Below are 21276 nucleotides of genomic sequence, written 5' to 3'. Positions count from 1 at the left end.
CGGACATATTTAGCGGAGAGCCATACCTTGTCTCCAGGGGAAAAAACGGGGGGAGCTCTTCTTTTCTTATCCGCGAACTTCTTCATGCGTGATGAAGCCTGTAAGAGAGAATTTTGGGTCTCTCTCCATATGATGGAAAGGTCACGAGAAATTTCATCCACAGCGGGCAGACCAGAGGGCAAGGGAGTAGGGAGGGGGGGAAGAGGGTGACGGCCGTACACCACGAAAAATGGGGATTTGGAGGAAGACTCAGAGACCCTGAAGTTATACGAGAATTCGGCCCATGGGAGGAGATCTGCCCAGTCATCCTGGCGGGAGGAAACAAAATGTCGCAAATAATCACCCAAGATCTGGTTAATTCTTTCTACTTGTCCATTGGACTGGGGATGATATGCAGAAGAAAAATTTAATTTAATCTTGAGTTGTTTACAGAGAGCCCTCCAGAATTTAGACACGAATTGGACGCCTCTATCCGAGACAATCTGCGTAGGCAACCCGTGAAGACGAAAAATGTGTACAAAAAATTGTTTAGCCAACTGAGGCGCAGAAGGAAGACCAGGAAGAGGGATGAAATGTGCCATTTTGGAGAATCGATCAACGACCACCCAAATAACAGTGTTGCCACGGGAAGGGGGTAAATCAGTAATAAAATCCATACCAATCAGAGACCAAGGCTGTTCGGGGACAGGCAGAGGATGAAGAAAACCAGCGGGCTTCTGGCGAGGAGTCTTATCCCGGGCACAGATAGTGCAGGCTCGCACAAAGTCCACAACATCCGTCTCCAGAGTCGGCCACCAATAGAAGCGGGAGATGAGTTGCACAGATTTCTTGATACCCGCATGACCTGCGAGATGGGAGGAGTGACCCCATTTGAGGATTCCGAGGCGTTGGCGAGGAGAAACAAAGGTCTTTCCTGGAGGAGTCTGCCTGATGGAGGCAGGAGAAGTGGAGATCAGGCAGTCAGGTGGAATGATGTGTTGCGGAGAGAATTCAACTTCTGAGGCATCCGAGGAACGAGAGAGAGCATCGGCCCTAATGTTCTTATCGGCAGGACGAAAGTGAATCTCAAAATTAAATCGGGCAAAGAACAGAGACCACCGGGCCTGGCGAGGATTCAGCCGTTGGGCAGACTGGAGGTAGGAGAGGTTCTTGTGGTCGGTGTAGATAATAACAGGAGAACTTGATCCCTCCAGCAGATGCCTCCATTCCTCAAGTGCTAATTTAATGGCTAGAAGCTCTCGATCCCCGATGGAGTAGTTCCTCTCCGCTGGAGAGAAGGTCCTAGAGAAAAAACCACAAGTGACAGCATGCCCGGAAGAATTTTTTTGTAGAAGAACAGCTCCAGCTCCCACTGAGGAGGCATCAACCTCCAATAGGAAGGGTTTGGAAGGGTCAGGTCTGGAGAGGACGGGAGCCGAAGAAAAGGCAGACTTGAGTCGTTTAAAAGCGTCTTCTGCTTGAGGAGGCCAGGACTTGGGATCAGCATTTTTTTTGGTTAAAGCCACGATAGGAGCCACAATGGTAGAAAAATGTGGAATAAATTGCCTGTAATAATTGGCGAACCCCAAAAAGCGTTGGATAGCACGGAGTCCGGAGGGGCGTGGCCAATCTAAGACGGCAGAGAGTTTGTCTGGATCCATCTGTAGTCCCTGGCCAGAGACCAAATATCCTAGAAAAGGAAGAGATTGGCATTCAAACAGACATTTCTCAATTTTGGCATAGAGTTGGTTGTCACGAAGTCTCTGAAGAACCATACGGACATGCTGGCGGTGTTCTTCTAGATTGGCAGAAAAAATTAGGATATCGTCCAGATATACAACAACACAGGAGTATAACAGATCACGAAAAATTTCATTGACAAAGTCTTGGAAGACGGCAGGGGCGTTGCACAGTCCAAAGGGCATGACCAGATACTCAAAGTGTCCATCTCTGGTGTTAAATGCCGTTTTCCACTCGTCCCCCTCTCTGATGCGGATGAGGTTATAGGCGCCTCTTAAGTCCAATTTAGTGAAGATGTGGGCACCTTGGAGGCGATCAAAGAGTTCAGAGATGAGGGGTAAGGGGTAGCGGTTCTTAACCGTGATTTTATTAAGACCGCGGTAGTCAATGCAAGGACGTAGGGAGCCATCTTTTTTGGACACAAAGAAAAATCCGGCTCCGGCAGGAGAGGAGGATTTACGGATAAAGCCCTTTTTTAGATTCTCCTGGACGTATTCGGACATGGCAAGAGTCTCTGGGGCAGAGAGAGGATAAATTCTGCCCCGGGGTGGAGTAGTGCCCGGGAGGAGGTCGATAGGGCAATCATAAGGCCTGTGAGGAGGTAGAGTCTCAGCTTGTTTTTTGCAGAAAACATCCGCGAAGTCCATATAGGCCTTAGGGAGACCGGTTACTGGAGGAACCACAGAGTTACGGCAAGGGTTACTGGGAACCGGTTTTAGACAGTTCTTGGAACAAGAGGACCCCCAACTCTTGATCTCCCCAGTGGACCAATCCAGGGTTGGGGAATGAAGTTGAAGCCAGGGAAGTCCAAGGAGAATTTCCGAGGTGCAATTGGGGAGGACCAAAAGTTCAATCCTCTCATGATGAGATCCGATGCTCATAAGAAGGGGCTCCGTGCGGAAACGTATGGTACAGTCCAATCTTTCATTATTTACACAATTGATGTAGAGGGGTCTGGCGAGACTGGTCACCGGGATGTTGAACCTGTTGACGAGAGAGGCCAAAATAAAATTTCCTGCAGATCCAGAGTCCAAGAAGGCCACTGTAGAGAAGGAGAAGGCAGAGGCAGACATCCGCACAGGCACAGTAAGACGTGGAGAAGCAGAGTAGACATCAAGGACTGTCTCACCTTTGTGCGGAGTCAGCGTACGTCTTTCCAGGCGGGGAGGACGGATAGGACAATCTCTCAGGAAGTGTTCGGTACTAGCACAGTACAGGCAGAGGTTCTCCATACGGCGTCGTGTCCTCTCTTGAGGTGTCAGGCGAGACCGGTCGACCTGCATAGCCTCCACGGCGGGAGGCACAGGAACAGATTGCAGGGGACCAGAGGAGAGAGGAGCCGAGGAGAAGAAACGCCTCGTGCGAACAGAGTCCATATCTTGGCGGAGTTCCTGACGCCTTTCGGAAAAACGCATGTCAATGCGAGTGGCTAGGTGAATAAGTTCATGTAGATTAGCAGGAATTTCTCGTGCGGCCAGAACATCTTTAATGTTGCTGGATAGGCCTTTTTTGAAGGTCGCGCAGAGGGCCTCATTATTCCAGGACAATTCTGAAGCAAGAGTACGGAATTGTACGGCATACTCGCCAACGGAAGAATTACCCTGGACCAGGTTCAACAGGGCAGTCTCAGCAGAAGAGGCTCGGGCAGGTTCCTCAAAGACACTTCGGATTTCCGAGAAGAAGGAGTGTACAGAGGCAGTGACGGGGTCATTGCGGTCCCAGAGCGGTGTGGCCCATGACAGGGCTTTTCCGGACAGAAGGCTGACTACGAAAGCCACCTTAGACCTTTCAGTGGGAAACAGGTCCGACATCATCTCCAGATGCAGGGAACATTGGGAAAGAAAGCCACGGCAAAACTTAGAGTCCCCATCAAATTTATCCGGCAAGGATAGGCGTATCCCAGGAGCGGCCACTCGCTGCGGAGGAGGTGCAGGAGCTGGCGGAGGAGATGACTGCTGAAGCTGTGGTAGTAACTGTTGTAGCATAACGGTCAGTTGAGACAGCTGTTGGCCTTGTTGCGCTATCTGTTGTGACTGCTGGGCGACCACCGTGGTGAGGTCAGCGACAACTGGCAGAGGAACTTCAGCGGGATCCATGGCCGGATCTACTGTCACGATGCCGGCTGGCAGGTAGTGGATCCTCTGTGCCAGAGAGGGATTGGCGTGGACCGTGCTAGTGGACCGGTTCTAAGCCACTACTGGTTTTCACCAGAGCCCGCCGCAAAGCGGGATGGTCTTGCTGCGGCGGTAGTGACCAGGTCGTATCCACTAGCAACGGCTCACCTCTCTGGCTGCTGAAGATAGGCGCGGTACAAGGGAGTAGGCAGAAGCAAGGTCGGACGTAGCAGAAGGTCGGGGCAGGCAGCAAGGATCGTAGTCAGGGGCAACGGCAGAAGGTCTGGAAACACAGGCAAGGAACACACAAGGAACGCTTTCACTGGCACAATGGCAACAAGATCCGGCAAGGGAGTGCAGGGGAAGTGAGGTGATATAGGGAAGTGCACAGGTGAACACACTAATTGGAACCACTGCGCCAATCAGCGGCGCAGTGGCCCTTTAAATCGCAGAGACCCGGCGCGCGCGTGCCCTAGGGAGCGGGGCCGCGCGCGCCGGGACAGAACAGACGGAGAGCGAGTCAGGTAGGGGAGCCGGGGTGCGCATCGCGAGCGGGCGCTACCCGCATCGCGAATCGCATCCCGGCTGGCAGCGGAATCGCAGCGCCCCGGGTCAGAGGACGTGACCGGAGCGCTGCAGCGGGGAGAGTGAAGCGAGCGCTCCGGGGAGGAGCGGGGACCCGGAGCGCTCGGCGTAACAGCTCCAAAATGTAGTTACAGGGGTGGTTCAGAGAAATGATGCTTAAGTGCAAACAAAATGTACAACAAGGCACAATGCAAATGGATCCGACATGTTTTGGTCCTCAATGACCTTATTCATAGACCTTAATCATGGAACTATGATTAAGGTTATTGAGGACCGAAACATGTCAGATCTAGCTTCTTACCCTGCTCCCAGTCAGGTTGTACACTCTATACTGCATGGAAGACCTGGAGCAGGGCCTCCTTTAGAAACTTGGATCTGACATATTTCGGTTGTCAATTACCTTAACCATAGATCCAAGATCTATGATGAAGGTCATTGAGGACAGAAACATGTCAGATCCATCTGCGCTGTGTGAATAAAGTGTTTTTAACAGATTAAATAAAAAGTTAAATAATAAGTATGGAAACTTATCCCACTGGACAATTCATTTCTTCTGCAAGATGTCCAAGTTTCACGTTACTCATGGAGGTGACACAGAAGTGGGTGATCCAGCTAATACCCAAAGAAGTAGCTCAGTGAGTAAATGAATAGAATCATTATGCTAGTGTTTTCCAAACAGTGTGTCTCCAGCTGTTGCAAAACTACAACTCCCAGCGTGCCCGGACAGCCGAAGGCTGTCCGGGCATGCTGGGATTTGTAGTTTTGCAACAGCTGGAGGCACACCGTTTGGAAAGCACTGCAGCAGGCAGATGCAGTGATCATAATACACAGGGCTATTGTAGGGTTTGGCTGTACAGAGGTTATTTTAGGACGGTACGTTAGGAATTGGCTCATTAAGAAAAACCAACAAAAAACAGGTTCAGGTAGACAGAACCCTACAAACCTGTTCCTGACGTTACGGAGGTCGCCCCTTGGGTTACAGATACTGCGCAGATGGTAAACATCTTGCCAAGACCTACAGCCGCCTCCTTATTGAAGTGTAAGTTCCCTGATCTAACACAGACACATCTGATAATGCATATTGATGAAATGCAGGCGTAAAATCTTCTGGTTATTATTGGGAACAGTCGCACCTGTTACGGGCGCGCTACAACACATTACTGTACAGAGCCTGCTGTGAAGACCACATGTCCCTGAATGAAAAGGCAGTAGAAGAGGATCAAAAGAAAATGATGCCGCTCCGGACTAATACAAGATGTAAATCAGGATGAATATAAGATAGGGAACTTTGTACATACGCTGCATTTTAAATGATGCAATATGATATAGAAGGAGACACTTGTGGTGCTAAAACCAAACAGACCAAGATACTGATACTTCACCCAAAATATACTTATGTCATTTACATTAACTTTTGACATGTTGTCCAGACATGTCAAAAGGTTAGATCACAATGGGTCTCAGTCTGGAGACCCAATGCGATGGTGAGATATAGCCGGCTGAAATCTAACGCGTTTCACTCCATGAGCTCCATTATAGGTGGTTGGCAACGGCCGACATACCGTGTGTCCTGGCACCTACCAGTGCCAAGCCGCATTCTCTGCTCCACGTCTCCACTGTAGGCCCTGGGCTTTCTCTTCTGGACTCACTCCTGCTGCTTCTACCACGCCTGTAGTTCCTGCTCCGCCCTCTAGGGGCTGCACACAAGAACTGGCTGTAACCTAAAAGGTCAGCAGGGCTGGTTCTGCCTATAGGCAAAATAGGCAGCCGCCTAGGGCGCCCTCTTGATGGGGGTGCCACTCTGCCCTTTGCATGTAAGTTGGTAGCCAGCCAGCATCCAAAGCCCCAGGTAATCATCCGAAGCACCCGCCCAGCCAGTACCCCCGTTTGCAACATTTCCCCTGGTAACATAATAATCTGCTTTCTTCAGCCTGCAGGAGGAGTGCAGTGCCACCTCCGAGGCCAGACAGGCAAGTCAGGCCCGTCCAGCATCCTGATAGTGAGAGTGCCTCCACCCATCCGCCCTATGAGGAGGAGGTTTGTTACAGTGTGTCACCACAGTAGTAAGGTGGGGCGTGTCAAAGGGCAGAGCCAATTGGAGGGTCAAGGGGGTGGTAAAACTAACTTTCGCCTACGGTGTAAAAAATCCTTGCACCAGCTCTGTGGGTCAGTGTGCGTTTCTCTAAAGTTTCCTCCACCAATCTCTGTTAGGTACCACATATATAAGGTTTACTCCTAACATTCTCCCAGCCCTCTGGCAGGGAGCACATGGTAGGTATTCACACTGGTGTGGTTCTCTGTGGCGGCCATTCTTTCTGTGGTACTTTGTCTGTTGGGTGGTGCGACCCAAAGCCAGGGGCTTGGTTGGGCAGCAGTGGGGCTTCCTGGCCACTGGGTCATTCCCCCTGTGGGCATGGTGTCTCGGAGGCAGTGGTCACCGTCCGCCACTACACCAGTGTTAGGTTAGGGACCCACTCTGACTAGGTGGCCTTGACGTGGCGAGTGGGCTTGTACTTTTTGATCAAAATGTATTATAACAACCTGTAAGTTTTTCAAGTTATCCTGAGAAGCAAGTAGATCAAAATACAAATGGTGGATGTGCGGCTGTGTTTCTCTATTTGTGTTGTACACCACATATATAAGGTTGCTCCTCTCGTGCCCGAGCAATTGTGTAGTTTACTACTAGCAAAGGTGTCTGAATTCTGTCCTGATGATCCGTGTTCCTGACCTGTGCCTGTTTTCCTGACATTGCCTCTATCTTATCCCTCGGTACCTTGCTGATTCTCCAGTGTATGATCCGTCTGTCGACCATGCTTCTTCTATATCTGTGTTTTTAAGATTTTAATTTTTTTTGTATTGTAACTACTTCACCATTTAGACATATTTTTTTTTTAGTAAAATCTCAGTGAAAGGAATATCTTATCCAAAACAATGGAGCCATCAGGGCAGTCATGTTACATCAGTGTTTTCCAAGCAGTGTGTCTACAGCTGTTGCAAAACTACAACTCCCAGAATGCCCGGACAGCCTTTTGGATTTTTCTAAAAATATGTCTGAATGGAGAAGTAGGTACAATAAAAAAATAATTAAAAACAGATATAGAAGAAGCCTTTACAGCAATCGCCTGCAATCTATAGCCCCCCAGCTGTTGTGAAACTCCATCTCTCCACATGTCCTGGCATCCTGTGGCCGTACAGCTGTTGCGAAACCAACAACTCCCAGTATAATGTCAGGATATGCTGGGTGATGTGGTTTTTATGAAGCCATATAGGATACAACTCATAACGCCGCACTATATCCTCTCACAGGAAAAGTTCTCGTCTCGAGCACGACATGTATACTGTAGTTCTCTAGTAGGTCTTTTTGTCATATATTTTGCCTGTAAACTCTTTTTTCGACGATATGTAAAAGCATAGACAACTATGCAAAACTCATCTACTGTGTGGCATGAGAGTCGGTGGCAGATGTATGTAATTGTACCAACACATGGTGGCATATAATCAGTGGCAGTGAGAGCCCGTAACATGGACACTAATTATACTTGCCCCAATATTCTGATTATTATAGTTATTGGATCAAGATGGAAAGACAGATTTGTAACTGACTTCTATTTAAAAATCTTTATCCTTTCAGCACTTACTAGCAGCTGTATGTTACAGAGGAAATTATTTTCTTTTTGAATTTCTTTTTTTGTCTAGTCCACAGTGCTCTCTGCTGACACCTGATGCCCGTATCAGGAACTGTCCAGAGCAGGAGAAAATCCCCATAGCAAACCGATGATGCTCTGGACAGTTCCTGATACGGACAGAGGTGTCAGCAGAGAGCACTGTGGACAAGACAAAAGATAAATTAAGAAAATAATTTCCTATGTAACATACAGCTGCTAGTAAGTGCTGAAAGGATAAAGATTTTTAAATAGAAGTTTCTGGCACCAGTTCATTAAAAAAAAAAAGTTTTCCACTGGAGTACCCCTTTAAGTGCAAACAAAATGTACAACAAGGCACAATGCAAAAGGATCTGACATGTTTTGGTCCTAAATGACCTTATTTATAGACCTTAATCATGGATCTATGACTAAGGTTATTGAGAACCGAAACATGTCAGATCTAGGTTCTTACCATAGGCCCTGCTCCTGGTCAGGGTGTACACTCTATCCTGCATGGACGACCTGGAGCAGGGCCTCCGGTAGAAACTTGGATCTGACATATTTTGGTTGTCAATGACCTTAATCATAGATCCAAGATCTATGATGAAGGTCATTGAGGACAGAAACATGTCAGATCCATCATACAGCTGTTAAAAATGTACAACAAGGCACAATGCAAACGGATCCGACATGTTTTGGTCCTAAATCACCTTATTCATAGACCTTAATCATGGATCTATGATTAAAGTTATTGAGGACTGAAACATGTCAGATCTAGGTTCTTACCATAGGCCCTGCTCCCGGTCAGGGTGTACACTCTATCCTGCATGGACGACCTGGAGCAGGGCCACCAGTAGAAACTTGGATCTGACATATTTTGGTGGTCAATGACCTTAATCACAGATCCAAGATCTATGATGAAGGTCATTGAGGACAGAAACATGTCAGATCCATCTGTGCTGTGTGAATAAAGTGTTTTTAACAGATTAAATAAAAAGTTTTATGGAATCTTATTCTGCTGGACAATTCATTTCTTCTGCAAGATGTCCAAGTGTCATGTTACTCATGGAGGTGACATAGAAGTGGGTGACCCAGTTAATACCCAAAGAAGTGGCTCAGTGAGTAAATTAATGGAATCAGTAAGCTAGTGTTTTACAAACAGTGTCTCTCCAGCTGTTGCAAAACTACAACTCCCAGCATGCCCGGACAGCCGAAGGCTGTCCGGGGCATGCTGGGAGTTATAGTTTTGCAACAGCTGGAGGCACACCGTTTGGAAAGCACTGCAGCAGGGTGATGCAGTGATCATAATTAGAGATGAGCGAACTTACAGTAAATTCGATTCGTCACGAACTTCTCGGCTCGGCAGTTGATGACTTATCCTGCATAAATGAGTTCAGCTTTCAGGTGCTCCAGTGGGCTGGAAAAGGTGGATACAGTCCTAAGAAAGAGTCTCCTAGGATTGTATCCACCTTTTCCAGCCCACGGGAGCACCTGAAAGCTGAACTAATTTATGCAGGATAAGTCATCAACTGCCGAGCCGAGAAGTTCGTGACGAATCGAATTTACTGTAAGTTCGCTCATCTCTAATCATAATACACAGGGCTATTGTAGGGTTTGGATGTACAGAGGTTATTCTAGGACGGTACGTTAGGAATTGGCTCATTAAGAAAAACCAACAAAAAAACAGGTTCAGGTAGACAGAACCCTACAAACCTGTTCCTGACGTTACAGAGGTCGCCCCTTGGGTTACAGATACTGCGCAGATGGTAAACATCTTGCCAAGACCTACAGCCGCCTCCTTATTGAACTGTAAGGGAGCATTCACATCACGATTTTACCATCCTACTTCTTCTCACGATTTTTAACTTTGGAATCGTACAAATCAGCACGCCAAGTCGTATCCATTGACTTCCATTCATTAATGATAGACAACAAATGCATCAGTTTTGATCCGCATCCGATTCTGCACGATTTAAGATCGGAGGTAAAATCGTGGTTGACCACGATTTATCGTCCAGATTAAAAATTAGGATAGAAATCGTGTTTGATTTTTTTGATGTCTATGTAAATCGCATGTAATAGTGTGACTGTGCGACTCAATCAGATTCATCGCACACGATTTTTTTGTACGCATGCGCAGTAGACTTCAAAACACATACACTTCAAATATATAACATTTTATTGCCATTGGCATACATATTAGAGATGAGTGAACTTACAGTAAATTCGATTCGTCACAAACTTCTCGGCTCGGCAGTGGATGTCTTTTCCTGCATAAATTAGTTCAGCTTTCCGGTGCTCCCGTGGGCTGGAAAAGGTGGATACAGTCCTAGGAGACTCTTTCCTAGGAATGTATCCACCTTTTCCAGCCCACCGGAGCACCTGAAGGCTGAACTAATTTACGCAGGATAAGTCATCAACTGCCGAGCCGAGAAGCTCGTGACGAATCGAATTTACTGTAAGTTCGCTAATCTCTAATACATATGACATTTTAAAAACAGGATCAGATTTTTATTGAAAATCGGATGGAATTTTTCATCTGTACGATTTTCTGGATACGATTTTAAATCGGATAGGACCGACATTTTTACATACGATTGTACACGATTTTTTGCAATTTGATTTCGTCCGATTTTACGGTCCGAAAATAGGATGGTTAAAGGGGTACTCCGGTGGAATTATTATTTTTTTTTTAGGTCTTTATAACTAAACTGGTGCCAGAAAGTTAAACAGATTTGTAACTGACTTCTATTAAAAAATCTTTACCCTTCCTGTACTTTTTAGTAGCTGTATGCTGTATGAAATTTTGTTCTTTTTGAATTAATTTTTTGTCTTGTCCACAGTGCTCTCTGCTGACACCTCTGTCCGTGTATCAGGAACTGTCCAGAGCAGCATAGGTTTGCTATGAGGATTTTCTTCTGCTCTGGACAGTTACTGACACGGACAGAGGTGTCAGCAGAGAGCACTGTGGACAAGACAAAAAAGATATTCAAAAAGAAAAGAATTTCCTCTGTAGCATACAGCTGTTAAAAAGTACTGGAAGGGTAAAGATTTTTTAATAGAAGTAATTTACAAATCTGTTTAACTTTCTGGCACCAGTTCATAAAAAAAAAAAAAAAAAAAAAAAAAAAAAAAAGTTTTCCACCGGAGTACCCCTTTAAATCGTGATGTGAACCTAGCCTAAGCTCCCTGATCTAACACAGAAACATCTCATAATTTGTTCTTTCGCTATAAAACAACAACACACTCAACAACAACAACGCCAGCCAAAACTGGTCCCAGAGAGTCATTCCTTGTGTGGCCATTTGAAGGCTACGGCAGTGACATCCTCTATCGTTGATAGTGACGTTTCTATGGGTGGTATATTACTGTGTGACATGAGAGTCGGTGGCACATGTATGTGACTGTACCGACACACTGTGGCATACATTGAGTGGCACTCTTCCAACATGTACGTGAGAACCCGTACAAAATGTAGACAAGAAATCCAGCTCACCACTCCGGTGTTGTGCACGGACCTTTGCCCGGCAAGGCACACAATGTGCAGAAAAGAACGATGATCCAGCACTTGAAAATGACAGCTTTATTGAAGATCACTTGACGCTGTTAAAACCGACCTTGCCATTAGACGCGTTTCGAGCGCATGCGCTCGAAACGCGTCTAATGGCAAGGTCGGTTTTAACAGCGTCAAGTGATCTTCAATAAAGCTGTCATTTTCAAGTGCTGGATCATCGTTCCTTTTTTTTTCTGCAGGTGAGAACTCGTAACCTAGCAACATGGACAACACTAATTACACGTGTCCTAATCTCCTGATCATAATATTTATTGGGATCGGAATGGAAGGACTTTGCCAATTCTACCGGCAGCACACCATCCAATACCATAGTGATAGATATAAACATGCATCACACACACTGTCCCGTTTACCAGAACTACAGATATTCTTTTATCTACTCCTGAAATTATTTACATTTTTTAATCCTAATCACCAAAATTTTTTCTTTCCCTATGAAACGACAACAAGCGCAGGAAAAATTTGGAATCATTCCTTGTGCGGGCATATTAATGGTCTATTCACATAGTATTCTGTGCATATTTGATGCGTAGGGATTTCTGCTCCAGATTTCAATGTAAACTGAACACAGCTTGAAGTCCTGGGCATCAAATCTGCGCAGAATACTGTACGTGTGAATAGACCCTAAGGCAGTGACTTCTTCTATCGTTGATTGTGACGTTTCTATAGGTAGCATAATGCAACACGACTGACCGCCATGAATCCTAAACCGTGACCAATTACTGTAGTTTCCACTAATATAATTGTACAAGTGCAGGCATGTTCGTTAAGGCAGCGTCCCCCCCCCCCCCCCCCTGTACATACCGCTCTGTCTTGAAGGCGTCTTCCGCTTCTCCTCCCTTGTATGTACACACCTGTGCTGGAGACCTGCAGGCAGAGCCGGATCCATGCTCCCTCTGCTGGGTTGTCACTTTCCCTCTTCGTTCTCCACTTTGTCCCACTTTCTTCATTGTCTTATTCCGTACCCACTTTCTCTTCCACCTGACCCTCCCGCCGCCCATTGGGCATTGCCCCCTTGCACCTTACCTTGACCCTTCCCTCTTCGCCCACTTACTTGTGTTCTGGTCCAGGTAGACTTAGGGGTATGACATGTTCTCGGAGCTCTCTCCCTTGGGACAGACAGGAACTAAACTATCTGTGTCTCTTCCCTCCTCCTCCCAGGCTCCCTCCTCCCCTCCCAGTACAGCATTCACTTGTCTTCGCTCCCCCCCTCCCCTCCATTCTCCTTAACTCATTCTCTCACTGCTCTAATCTCCATACCTCACACTCTTCCCACCGCTACTTACAGCCTGGATACACTTCCTTACATTTAAGTGCTATTTCCTCAGGACGTTTCCTTTTTCAAACCTTTGTCTAGAATTTCCAGGCACTGGAACCCCCCCCCCCCCCTCCCCCCATGAGACCTATAGGTCATGTTTAGTGGCAGACCCTTGTGATGGCAGCATAGCTTGTTGGCAGCCTCCTGGCACACTTCTTAGGCTGCATTCACACTTCCCGTATCAGTTTTTTGTTGAAAGACGGATTACTCAAAACCGGACCAAACTGTATCAAAATGTGTGTACAAATTTGAACCCGTATATGTTTAAAAACGTCTGGTTGCATCTGTTTTTAAAGAAAAAACTGTATACATTTTTAAAGGGGTACTCCGGTGAAAAACTTTTTTAATTATTTTTTTTTTTTTTTTATCAACTGGTGTCAGAAAGTTAAACAGATTTGTAAATTACTTCTATTAAAAAATCGTAATCCTTCCAGTACTTATTAGCTGCTGAATACTATATAGGAAATTATTTTCTTTTTGGAACACAGTGCTCTCTGCTGACATCATGACCACAGTGCTCTCTGCTGACTTCTCTGTCCATTTTAGGAACTGTCCAGAGCAGCATATGTTTGATCTTCTCCTACTCTGGACAGTTCTTAAAATGGACAGAGATGTCAGCAGAGAGCACTGTGGTCATGATGTTAGCAGAGAGCTCTGTGTTCCAAAAAGAAAAGAATTTCCTCTGTAGTATTCTGCAGCTAATAAGTACTGGAAGGATTAAGATTTTTTAATAGAAGTCATTTACAAATCTGTTTAACTTTCTGGCACCAGTTGATAAAAAAAAAAAAAAAAAAAAAAGTTTTCCAGCGGAGTGCCCCTTTAACTTTCACTCCCTTTCACTCCATTATGAATAAAGTTTCACTTGTTCGATTGAAATTCCAAAAAAAAAAAAACTGCAAAGTCAAAAACCGAATGGTGCAAACCGTTTGGAACCGTACGCACATATCGTTCTGTACGGTATAAAAACGGATACGTTTAATACGGTTTTTCACCCGGACCAAAAAATGTGTTAGGCTACGGTTTTGGGTACGGGAAAAAACCATACAAGACGCAAAACGGACACAACCTGATGCATCATTTGGCATACGGTTTTCAATGGAGAGTCAATGCATACGGTTTTCAATACGGTTCCGTACGGTTTTCACGTAGAAAACATATACGGGAAGCATATTGCAAAAACGTGGTGTGAATGCAGCCTTACTAGCCATTTTCCAGAGCTATGTCCCAGATGGCATATGGTGATGTACAGTGGTCTCCAAACCGTGGACTTCCAGATGTTGCAAAACTACACCTCCCAGCATGCCCGGGCAGACAAGTTTTGCAACATCTGGAGATCCACAATGAATACAACACAAATGTCGGAATTCATGATCATGAATGGTTAAAGGGGTACTCCGGTGAAAACCTTTTTTCTTTTAAATCAACTGGTGGCAGAAAGTTAAACATATTTGTCAATTACTTCTATTAAAAAATCTTTATCCTTTCAGTACTTATTAGCTGCTGAATGCTACAGAGGAAATTTCTTTCTTTTTGGAACACTGATGACATCACGAGCACAGTGCGTGGAAGGATTAAGATTAAGGATTTACAGGAAGGATTAAAAATTTTTAATAGAAGTAATTTACAAATATGTTTAACTTTCTGTCACCAGTTGATTTAAAAGAAAAAAGGTTTTCACCGGAGTACCCCTTTAATGCCCACAGGGTTCTCTGTTTTAGTACAACCTACAGTGTGTTCTCAGGGCCGGCTCTGCCTATAGGCAAAATAGACAGCCACCTAGAGCGCCCTCTATTTATGGGGGGGCACCGCTCTGCCTGCCACATGAAAGTTAGGCTGCATTCACACAGCCGTCTAGACCCGTCCCGTTCTTCTCCGATCAAAAAAAATAAATGTTATCCATTTGCATCCGTTATTTTTCAGTTAATAAACAAAAACATTATCTTTTTTTGTTCTGAGCATGCTCAGAAGTAAAAACGGATCAAAAAACGGATAGAAAAAACGCATTCAAACGGATGCCATTAAGCCCTTAAGGACTCAATTTTTAAGTTTTCATTTTTTCCTCCTCGCCTTCAAAAAATCATAACTCTTTTATATTTTCATCCACAGACTAGTATGAGGGCTTGTTTTTTGCGTGACCAGTTGTCCGTTGTAATGACATAACTCATTATATCAGAAAATGTATGGCGCAACCCAAAAAAGTACTATTTGTGTGGTGAAATTAAAAAGAAAACCGCAATTTTGCTAATTTTGGAAGGTTTCGTTTTCACGCCGTACAATTTACGGTAAAAATGACGTGTGTTCTTTATTCTTTGGGTCAATATGATTAAAATGATACCCATGATAACATACTTTTTCTATTACTGTTGCGCTTAAAAAAAAATCGCAAACTTTTTAACCAAATTAGTACGTTTAAAACCCCCTATTTTGAAGACCTACAACTTTTTAATTTTTCCGTATAAGCGGCGGTATGAGGGCTCATTTTTTGCGCCGGGATCTGTCCTTTTTATTGATACCATATTTGCTTATATAAAACTTTTAATCCATTTTTAATGAATTTTTTTGGAATAAAATGTTCTGTCGTCAAAAAAACGGAAATGAGTGCAGACGGGTACAAATGGCTGTAAACGGATTGTAAAAAAAATCCCATTGAGATGAGATTTAAAAAAAAAAAAAAAAAAAAAAGTTTTTAATCCATTTACAGCCTGCAAGAACGGAACCGAAACGGGGATAAAATAACGGGGACAGACGGCCGTGTGTACGCACCCTTAGACAACCAGCATCTCAACCACTCACTCAGCCAGCAGCATGAGGAGGAGGTTTGTTACAGTGTGAAGGTGGGGCGTGTCCGTGTCAAAGGGCAGGCAGATGGGTGGAGTCAAGGGGGTGGCAAAATTAGCTTTTGCTTAGGGTGGACAAAATCCTTGCATTAACCCACCAAGTATAAAGGGGTACTCCGGTGAAAACCTTTTTTCATAACATATTTGTAAATTACTTCTATTAAAAAATCTTAATCCTTCCAGTACTTATTAGCTGCTGAATGCTACAGAGGAAATTCCTTTCTTTTTGGAACACTGATGACATCACGAGCACAGTGCTCTCTGCTGACCTCTCTGTCCATTTTAGCAACCGTGCATAGCAGATGTATGCTAAGGGCAGCAAGGTTGCTCAGTGGTTAGCACTGCTGCCTTGCAGTGCTGGGGACTTGGGTTCAAATCCCACTAAGGACAACAATAAATAAAGTGTTATTATTATTATTATTATTATTATTATAAAGTCAGCAGAGAGAACTGTGCTCGTTATGTCATCAGAGAGCATTCCAAAAAGAAAAGAATTGCCTCTGTAGCATTCAGCAGCTAATAAGTACAGGAAGGATTAAGATTTTTTAATAGAAGTAATTTACAAATATGTTTAACTTTCTGCCACCAGTTGATTTAAAAGAAAAAAGGTTTTCACCGGAGTACCCCTTTAAGATCAACTTAAACTGGTCACCTCATAGACCCTGAGTACCTGAGGGAACTGAGATGCATCCCCTTGACCAGTAAAACTACAACTCCCAGCATGCCAGGGAAGATATGTTTTGCAACATCTGGAGGTCCACAGTTTGGAGACCACTAGCCTAGGGGCTCCCAAGAGGCCCTATTTCCCATGAGTTAGGGCAGTGGTTTTCAGACTGTAGACCTCCAGATGTTGCAAAACTACAACTCCCAGCATGCCCGGACAGCCGTTGGCTGTCCGGGCATGTTGGGAGTTGTAGTTTTGCAACAGCTGGAGACACACTGTTTGTAAAACACTACTTCAGAGTCTGCTGGGCATGAATTGACTCGCCTCAGGGATCTTATATATGGTGTTGGGCTCCTCAGGTATCTCTACCGGGGTGTTTCTTAAAGGGATCCTCTGCCGGAAAACATTTTACCCCCTATCCAAGGGATAGGGGATAAGATGTCTGATCACGGGGGTCCACAGTTTGGAGACCACCCCAAATCAAAAAAATTCCCACAGGGTTCTCTATTTTTGTATGACTCACAGAGTGTTCTTCACACGTATCAAAATACACAGGGTTTTAGGTCAACTTAAACTTTGCACCTTCTCGACTAAGTACCCTGAGGGAACTGAGATGTATCCCCTTGCCAGACCCCACTTGACAAAGAAGAGTAATATTACTGACACAACCGAGGTCAAGTCGACTGAATGTACTAGGGATTATAGTAAATGCTAAAGGGGTTAATCTTCACAAGACACCCATGACACCGCATATTATAGCTTGAAAAAGGCTTTCTACCTGATTTATTGTCTTCTTGGCTGCTCATTCAGCCATCCTAGTGTGAGGGAGGAAGGGGGCGTGGCCAGCATAAAGGCTGTGAACACAGCACAGCCTGCAGCTCTGAATCCTCTCCTCTCTGTTTACAACTGCATGTGCAGAGAGAAGCAAGATCGGAGCTCAGATAGTAAAATGAATGAGGGCATGCAGTAAGGCGGAGTCAGGAGTATGCCCTGCTGTGCTATGAGCACAGTACTGGCTCCTGCCTGTCTGATTGACAGACAGGGAGCGGTGCTGAGCTTGTCTGTGTCCCGGCTGCAGTCTGAGATTTAGGACTCTGAAATCTACTAAAAGGGCTTGCGGCCAGGACTGGTAGGGAGACCCCTAGTGGTCATTTCTTCAAAGTGGAAAATTAAATAGAAAGAAGCATATTTTTTAATAACATGCAATTGGAAAGTTATTCTGCATACATTAGTCTATAATATATCAAAAGTTTTTTTGATGAAAGGTACTCTTTAAGTGTTTTCACCTAAAAAGTTGACTTTCTCACAAATTCCATAAATAGTAGCATTTGCTGTTGCAAAATGGATAAAAAAAAAGGATTAAATTGTTCAAAATGCAAAACATTTCTCTAAAAAGACCAAATGGCAGAAATAACAGCATGATGTAATGCAGGATCAGTACATGATAAGTAATGTTCTTCTTCAGCAGAATAGTGAGTACAGCTCTCCCTATACAGGATATAATAAACTCAGGATCAGTACAGGATAAGTAATGTAATGTATGTACACAGTGACCTCACCAGCAGAATAGTGAGTACAGCTCTGGGGTATAATACAGGATGTAACTCAGGATAAGTAATGTAATGTATGTACACAGTGACCCCACCAGCAGAATAGGGAGTACAGCTCTGGAGTATAATACAGGATATAACTCAGGATCAGTACAGGATAAGTAATGTAATGTATGTACACAGTGACCCCACCAGCAGAATAGTGAGTACAGCTCTGGAGTATAATACAGGATATAACTCAGGATCAGTACAGGATAAGTAATGTAATGTATGTACACAGTGACCTCACCAGCAGAATAGTGAGTACAGCTCTGAAGTATCATACAGGATATAACTCAGGATCAGTACAGGATAAGTAATGTAATGTATGTACACAGTGACCTCACCAGCAGAATAGTGAGTGCAGCTCTGGAGTATAATACAGGATATAACTCAGGAACAGTACAGGATAAGTAATGTAATGTATGTACACAGTGACTTCACCAGCAGAATAGTGAGTACAGCTCTGGAGTATAATACAGGATATAACACAGGAAAAGTACAGGATAAGTAATGTAATGTATGTACACAGTGACCTCACCAGCAGAATAGTGAGTGCAGCTCTGGAGTATAATACAGGATATAACTCAGGATCAGTACAGGATAAGTAATGTAATGTATGTACACAGTGACCCCACCAGCAGAATAGTGAGTACAGCTCTGGAGTATAATACAGGATATAACTCAGGATCAGTACAGGATAAGTAATGTAATGTATGTACACAGTGACCTCACCAGCAGAATAGTGAGTACAGCTCTGAAGTATCATACAGGATATAACTCAGGATCAGTACAGGATAAGTAATGTAATGTATGTACACAGTGACCTCACCAGCAGAATAGTGAGTGCAGCTCTGGAGTATAATACAGGATATAACTCAGGAACAGTACAGGATAAGTAATGTAATGTATGTACACAGTGACTTCACCAGCAGAATAGTGAGTACAGCTCTGGAGTATAATACAGGATATAACACAGGAAAAGTACAGGATAAGTAATGTAATGTATGTACACAGTGACCCCACCAGCAGAATAGTGAGTGCAGCTCTGGAGTATAATACAGGATATAACTCAGGATCAGTACAGGATAAGTAATGTAAAATGTATGGCCAGTTTAACATTGAGTTGTAGCCACAAATTATTATTATTAATGGGTAGAATATGATGTTTCTGCAGGTGTCCTAATAGTATTCTCAGTGTTAGCTTAGCCCAGTGATGAACAAACAGACATAACAATACAGAAAGGCAATAAGAACCCAAAATAAAGCTAGAAATCCCTGATAAGCAATGTAAACTGGGGAGCAAACAAATGAAGGCCATGGGGACAAGAATCTGATCTAAAACAATGTAGTGTACAGTCAGGGCATGTAAAGGGAATGTGCCTAGATATTTTTTTTTTCTAATTGTTTTCTTTTTTCTGTTTAATTCCCTGTACATTGTTATGGAGGCAGCATTTAGCTGTTTTACACAGCATTTAGAGTCATGATTGAGTCAAGCCCCATTGACATAGGCAAGGGGAGGGGGAGGCTAAACTATGAGCTTCATCTATTGTCTTCTCTATCTACTGGTGTCACGTCTCACTGTAATTCTGTACAGATTACTTCTCCTTATCATCACAGACAAGACCGGAAGTCTCCGATTATATTGAGACCTAGTGGTGAGAATGAAAACTGCAAGATTATTTTAAAATGTAGATAGCAAAATGGGAAATTGTTTAACAAAGACGCTTGATTTAAAGGGGTACTCCGCTGCTCAGCGTTTGGAACAAAATGTCTTGCATTGAGGGGTTTGGAACATAGACTTGCATTGAGGGGGCGGGGCATGACATCATGATGGGGCGGGGCTATGACATCACGAGCTCCCGGTACTGGCTCTAAGCATTCGGAACATTTTGTCCCAAACGTTGAGCAGCGGAGTACCCCTTTAAACAATAGGTCATTTTGTGAATATAGGTTCCTGTATTCACAGCAGTTCTGACTTCAGAGGGCAAATCTCCCAGGACCACTTGCTGGTTGAGTGTCTGTACAGAGCTTTCTATGGTGATTTTCACTCTGTCCGGGAATGCTGGGAGTTGTAGTTTTGCAACAGCTGAAGGCACCCTGGTTGGGAAACACTGGTGTAACCTGTTGAAGAAAACAGAAGCAATCTGCAATTCTTATGAAGCGCCACCACAGGTGAATTGAAGCATTGCATGGAGCTATCAGAGTAATGTAAGGATGTGTTGGATCCTCCAGAGTGATCCCATCTGTAGCAATTCTCCAGTTCAACTTGTTGATATAAGTTTAACCTAACCAAAAAGCTTGAGGGGCTTTTTAGCAGCTGTATACTACAGAGGAAATTCTTTTCTTTTAGGATTTCTCTTCTGTCACGACCACAGTGCCCCTTTAACACGGAGAAGGAGAACCCCTTCTAAGTTTTAGGATCTTGGAGAAAATAGTGGACAGTGTTAGTTCCTGCTTCATCTTTCAAAATGGAAGTCAAATATCCCCTTAGTTCTGTGCTTGGCAATGTTAAGAAATCTCAGTGCTCTCTGTTGCCACCTCTGTCCGTGTTAGGAACTATCCAAAGCAGGAGAGGTTTGCTATGGGGAACTACACAACTTCTTCTGGAGCATAGAGCAGCTGATAAGTACTGGAAGGATTAAGATTTTTAAATAAAAATAATTTACAAATCTGTATAACTTCCTGCCCTCAGTTGATTTGTCCAGCTTTTTTTGAGCAGACATTCCGCCATGTGAACTTAGCCTTACAAAGGACCAAACACCCTGCTTCCCTTTAGAGCTCCTTAAAGGGGTACTCTGCTGCTCAGCGCTTGGAACAAACTGTTCCCAATGCTGGCACCGGGAGCTCATGACATCATAGCCCCGCCCCACATGACGTCACGCCCCGCCCCTCCCATAGACTTGCATTGAGGGGGCGTGGTGGGATGTCATGAGGGGGCGGGGCTATGACGTCATGAGCTCCTGGCGCCGGCTCCAGCGTTCTGAACATTTTGTTCCAAACGCTGAGCAGCAGAGTACCCCTTTAAGGAGCTCTAAAGGGAAGCGGGGTGTTTGGTCCTTTGTAAGGCTAAGTTCACATGGCGGAATGTCTGCTCAAAAAAAGCTGGACATTCCTCAGGCGCCGGCATAAAATGTCGGCAATAGGACTGCTTGGAAATGGGCCATCTCCATAGACAGCAATGCATTTCTAAGCTTATTCCGAAAGGATTTGACATGTGGAGGCTGGAATT

The 21276-nt window shown here is 44.5% G+C and overlaps 1 protein-coding gene across 4 annotated transcripts in view; it reads right to left on the bottom strand.

Moving 5' to 3' along the window:
- Positions 1-21276, bottom strand: part of DDR1 (discoidin domain receptor tyrosine kinase 1) — a 104245-nt gene that overhangs the window by 48627 nt on the left and 34342 nt on the right. Inside the window, exon 1 of one of the 4 annotated variants that reach the window (XM_056539107.1) lies at positions 12691-12784. The exons of 1 other annotated variant lie outside the window; for it this stretch is intronic. Coding sequence is in view for 2 of the 3 variants with exons in the window: in XM_056539105.1 (XP_056395080.1) it covers positions 12441-12586 (146 nt within the window). In the remaining variant the exon portion in view is untranslated. Of the gene's footprint in view, positions 1-12440; positions 12653-12690; positions 12785-21276 lie in introns of those variants that run through there. 2 more of the 4 variants (XM_056539106.1, XM_056539105.1) reach the window with 2 other exon arrangements.

Source organism: Hyla sarda, chromosome 9 (genome assembly GCF_029499605.1).
Source record: "Hyla sarda isolate aHylSar1 chromosome 9, aHylSar1.hap1, whole genome shotgun sequence".
NCBI lineage: Eukaryota > Metazoa > Chordata > Amphibia > Anura > Hylidae > Hyla > Hyla sarda.
This window is presented reverse-complemented; position numbering and strand designations above follow the sequence as displayed.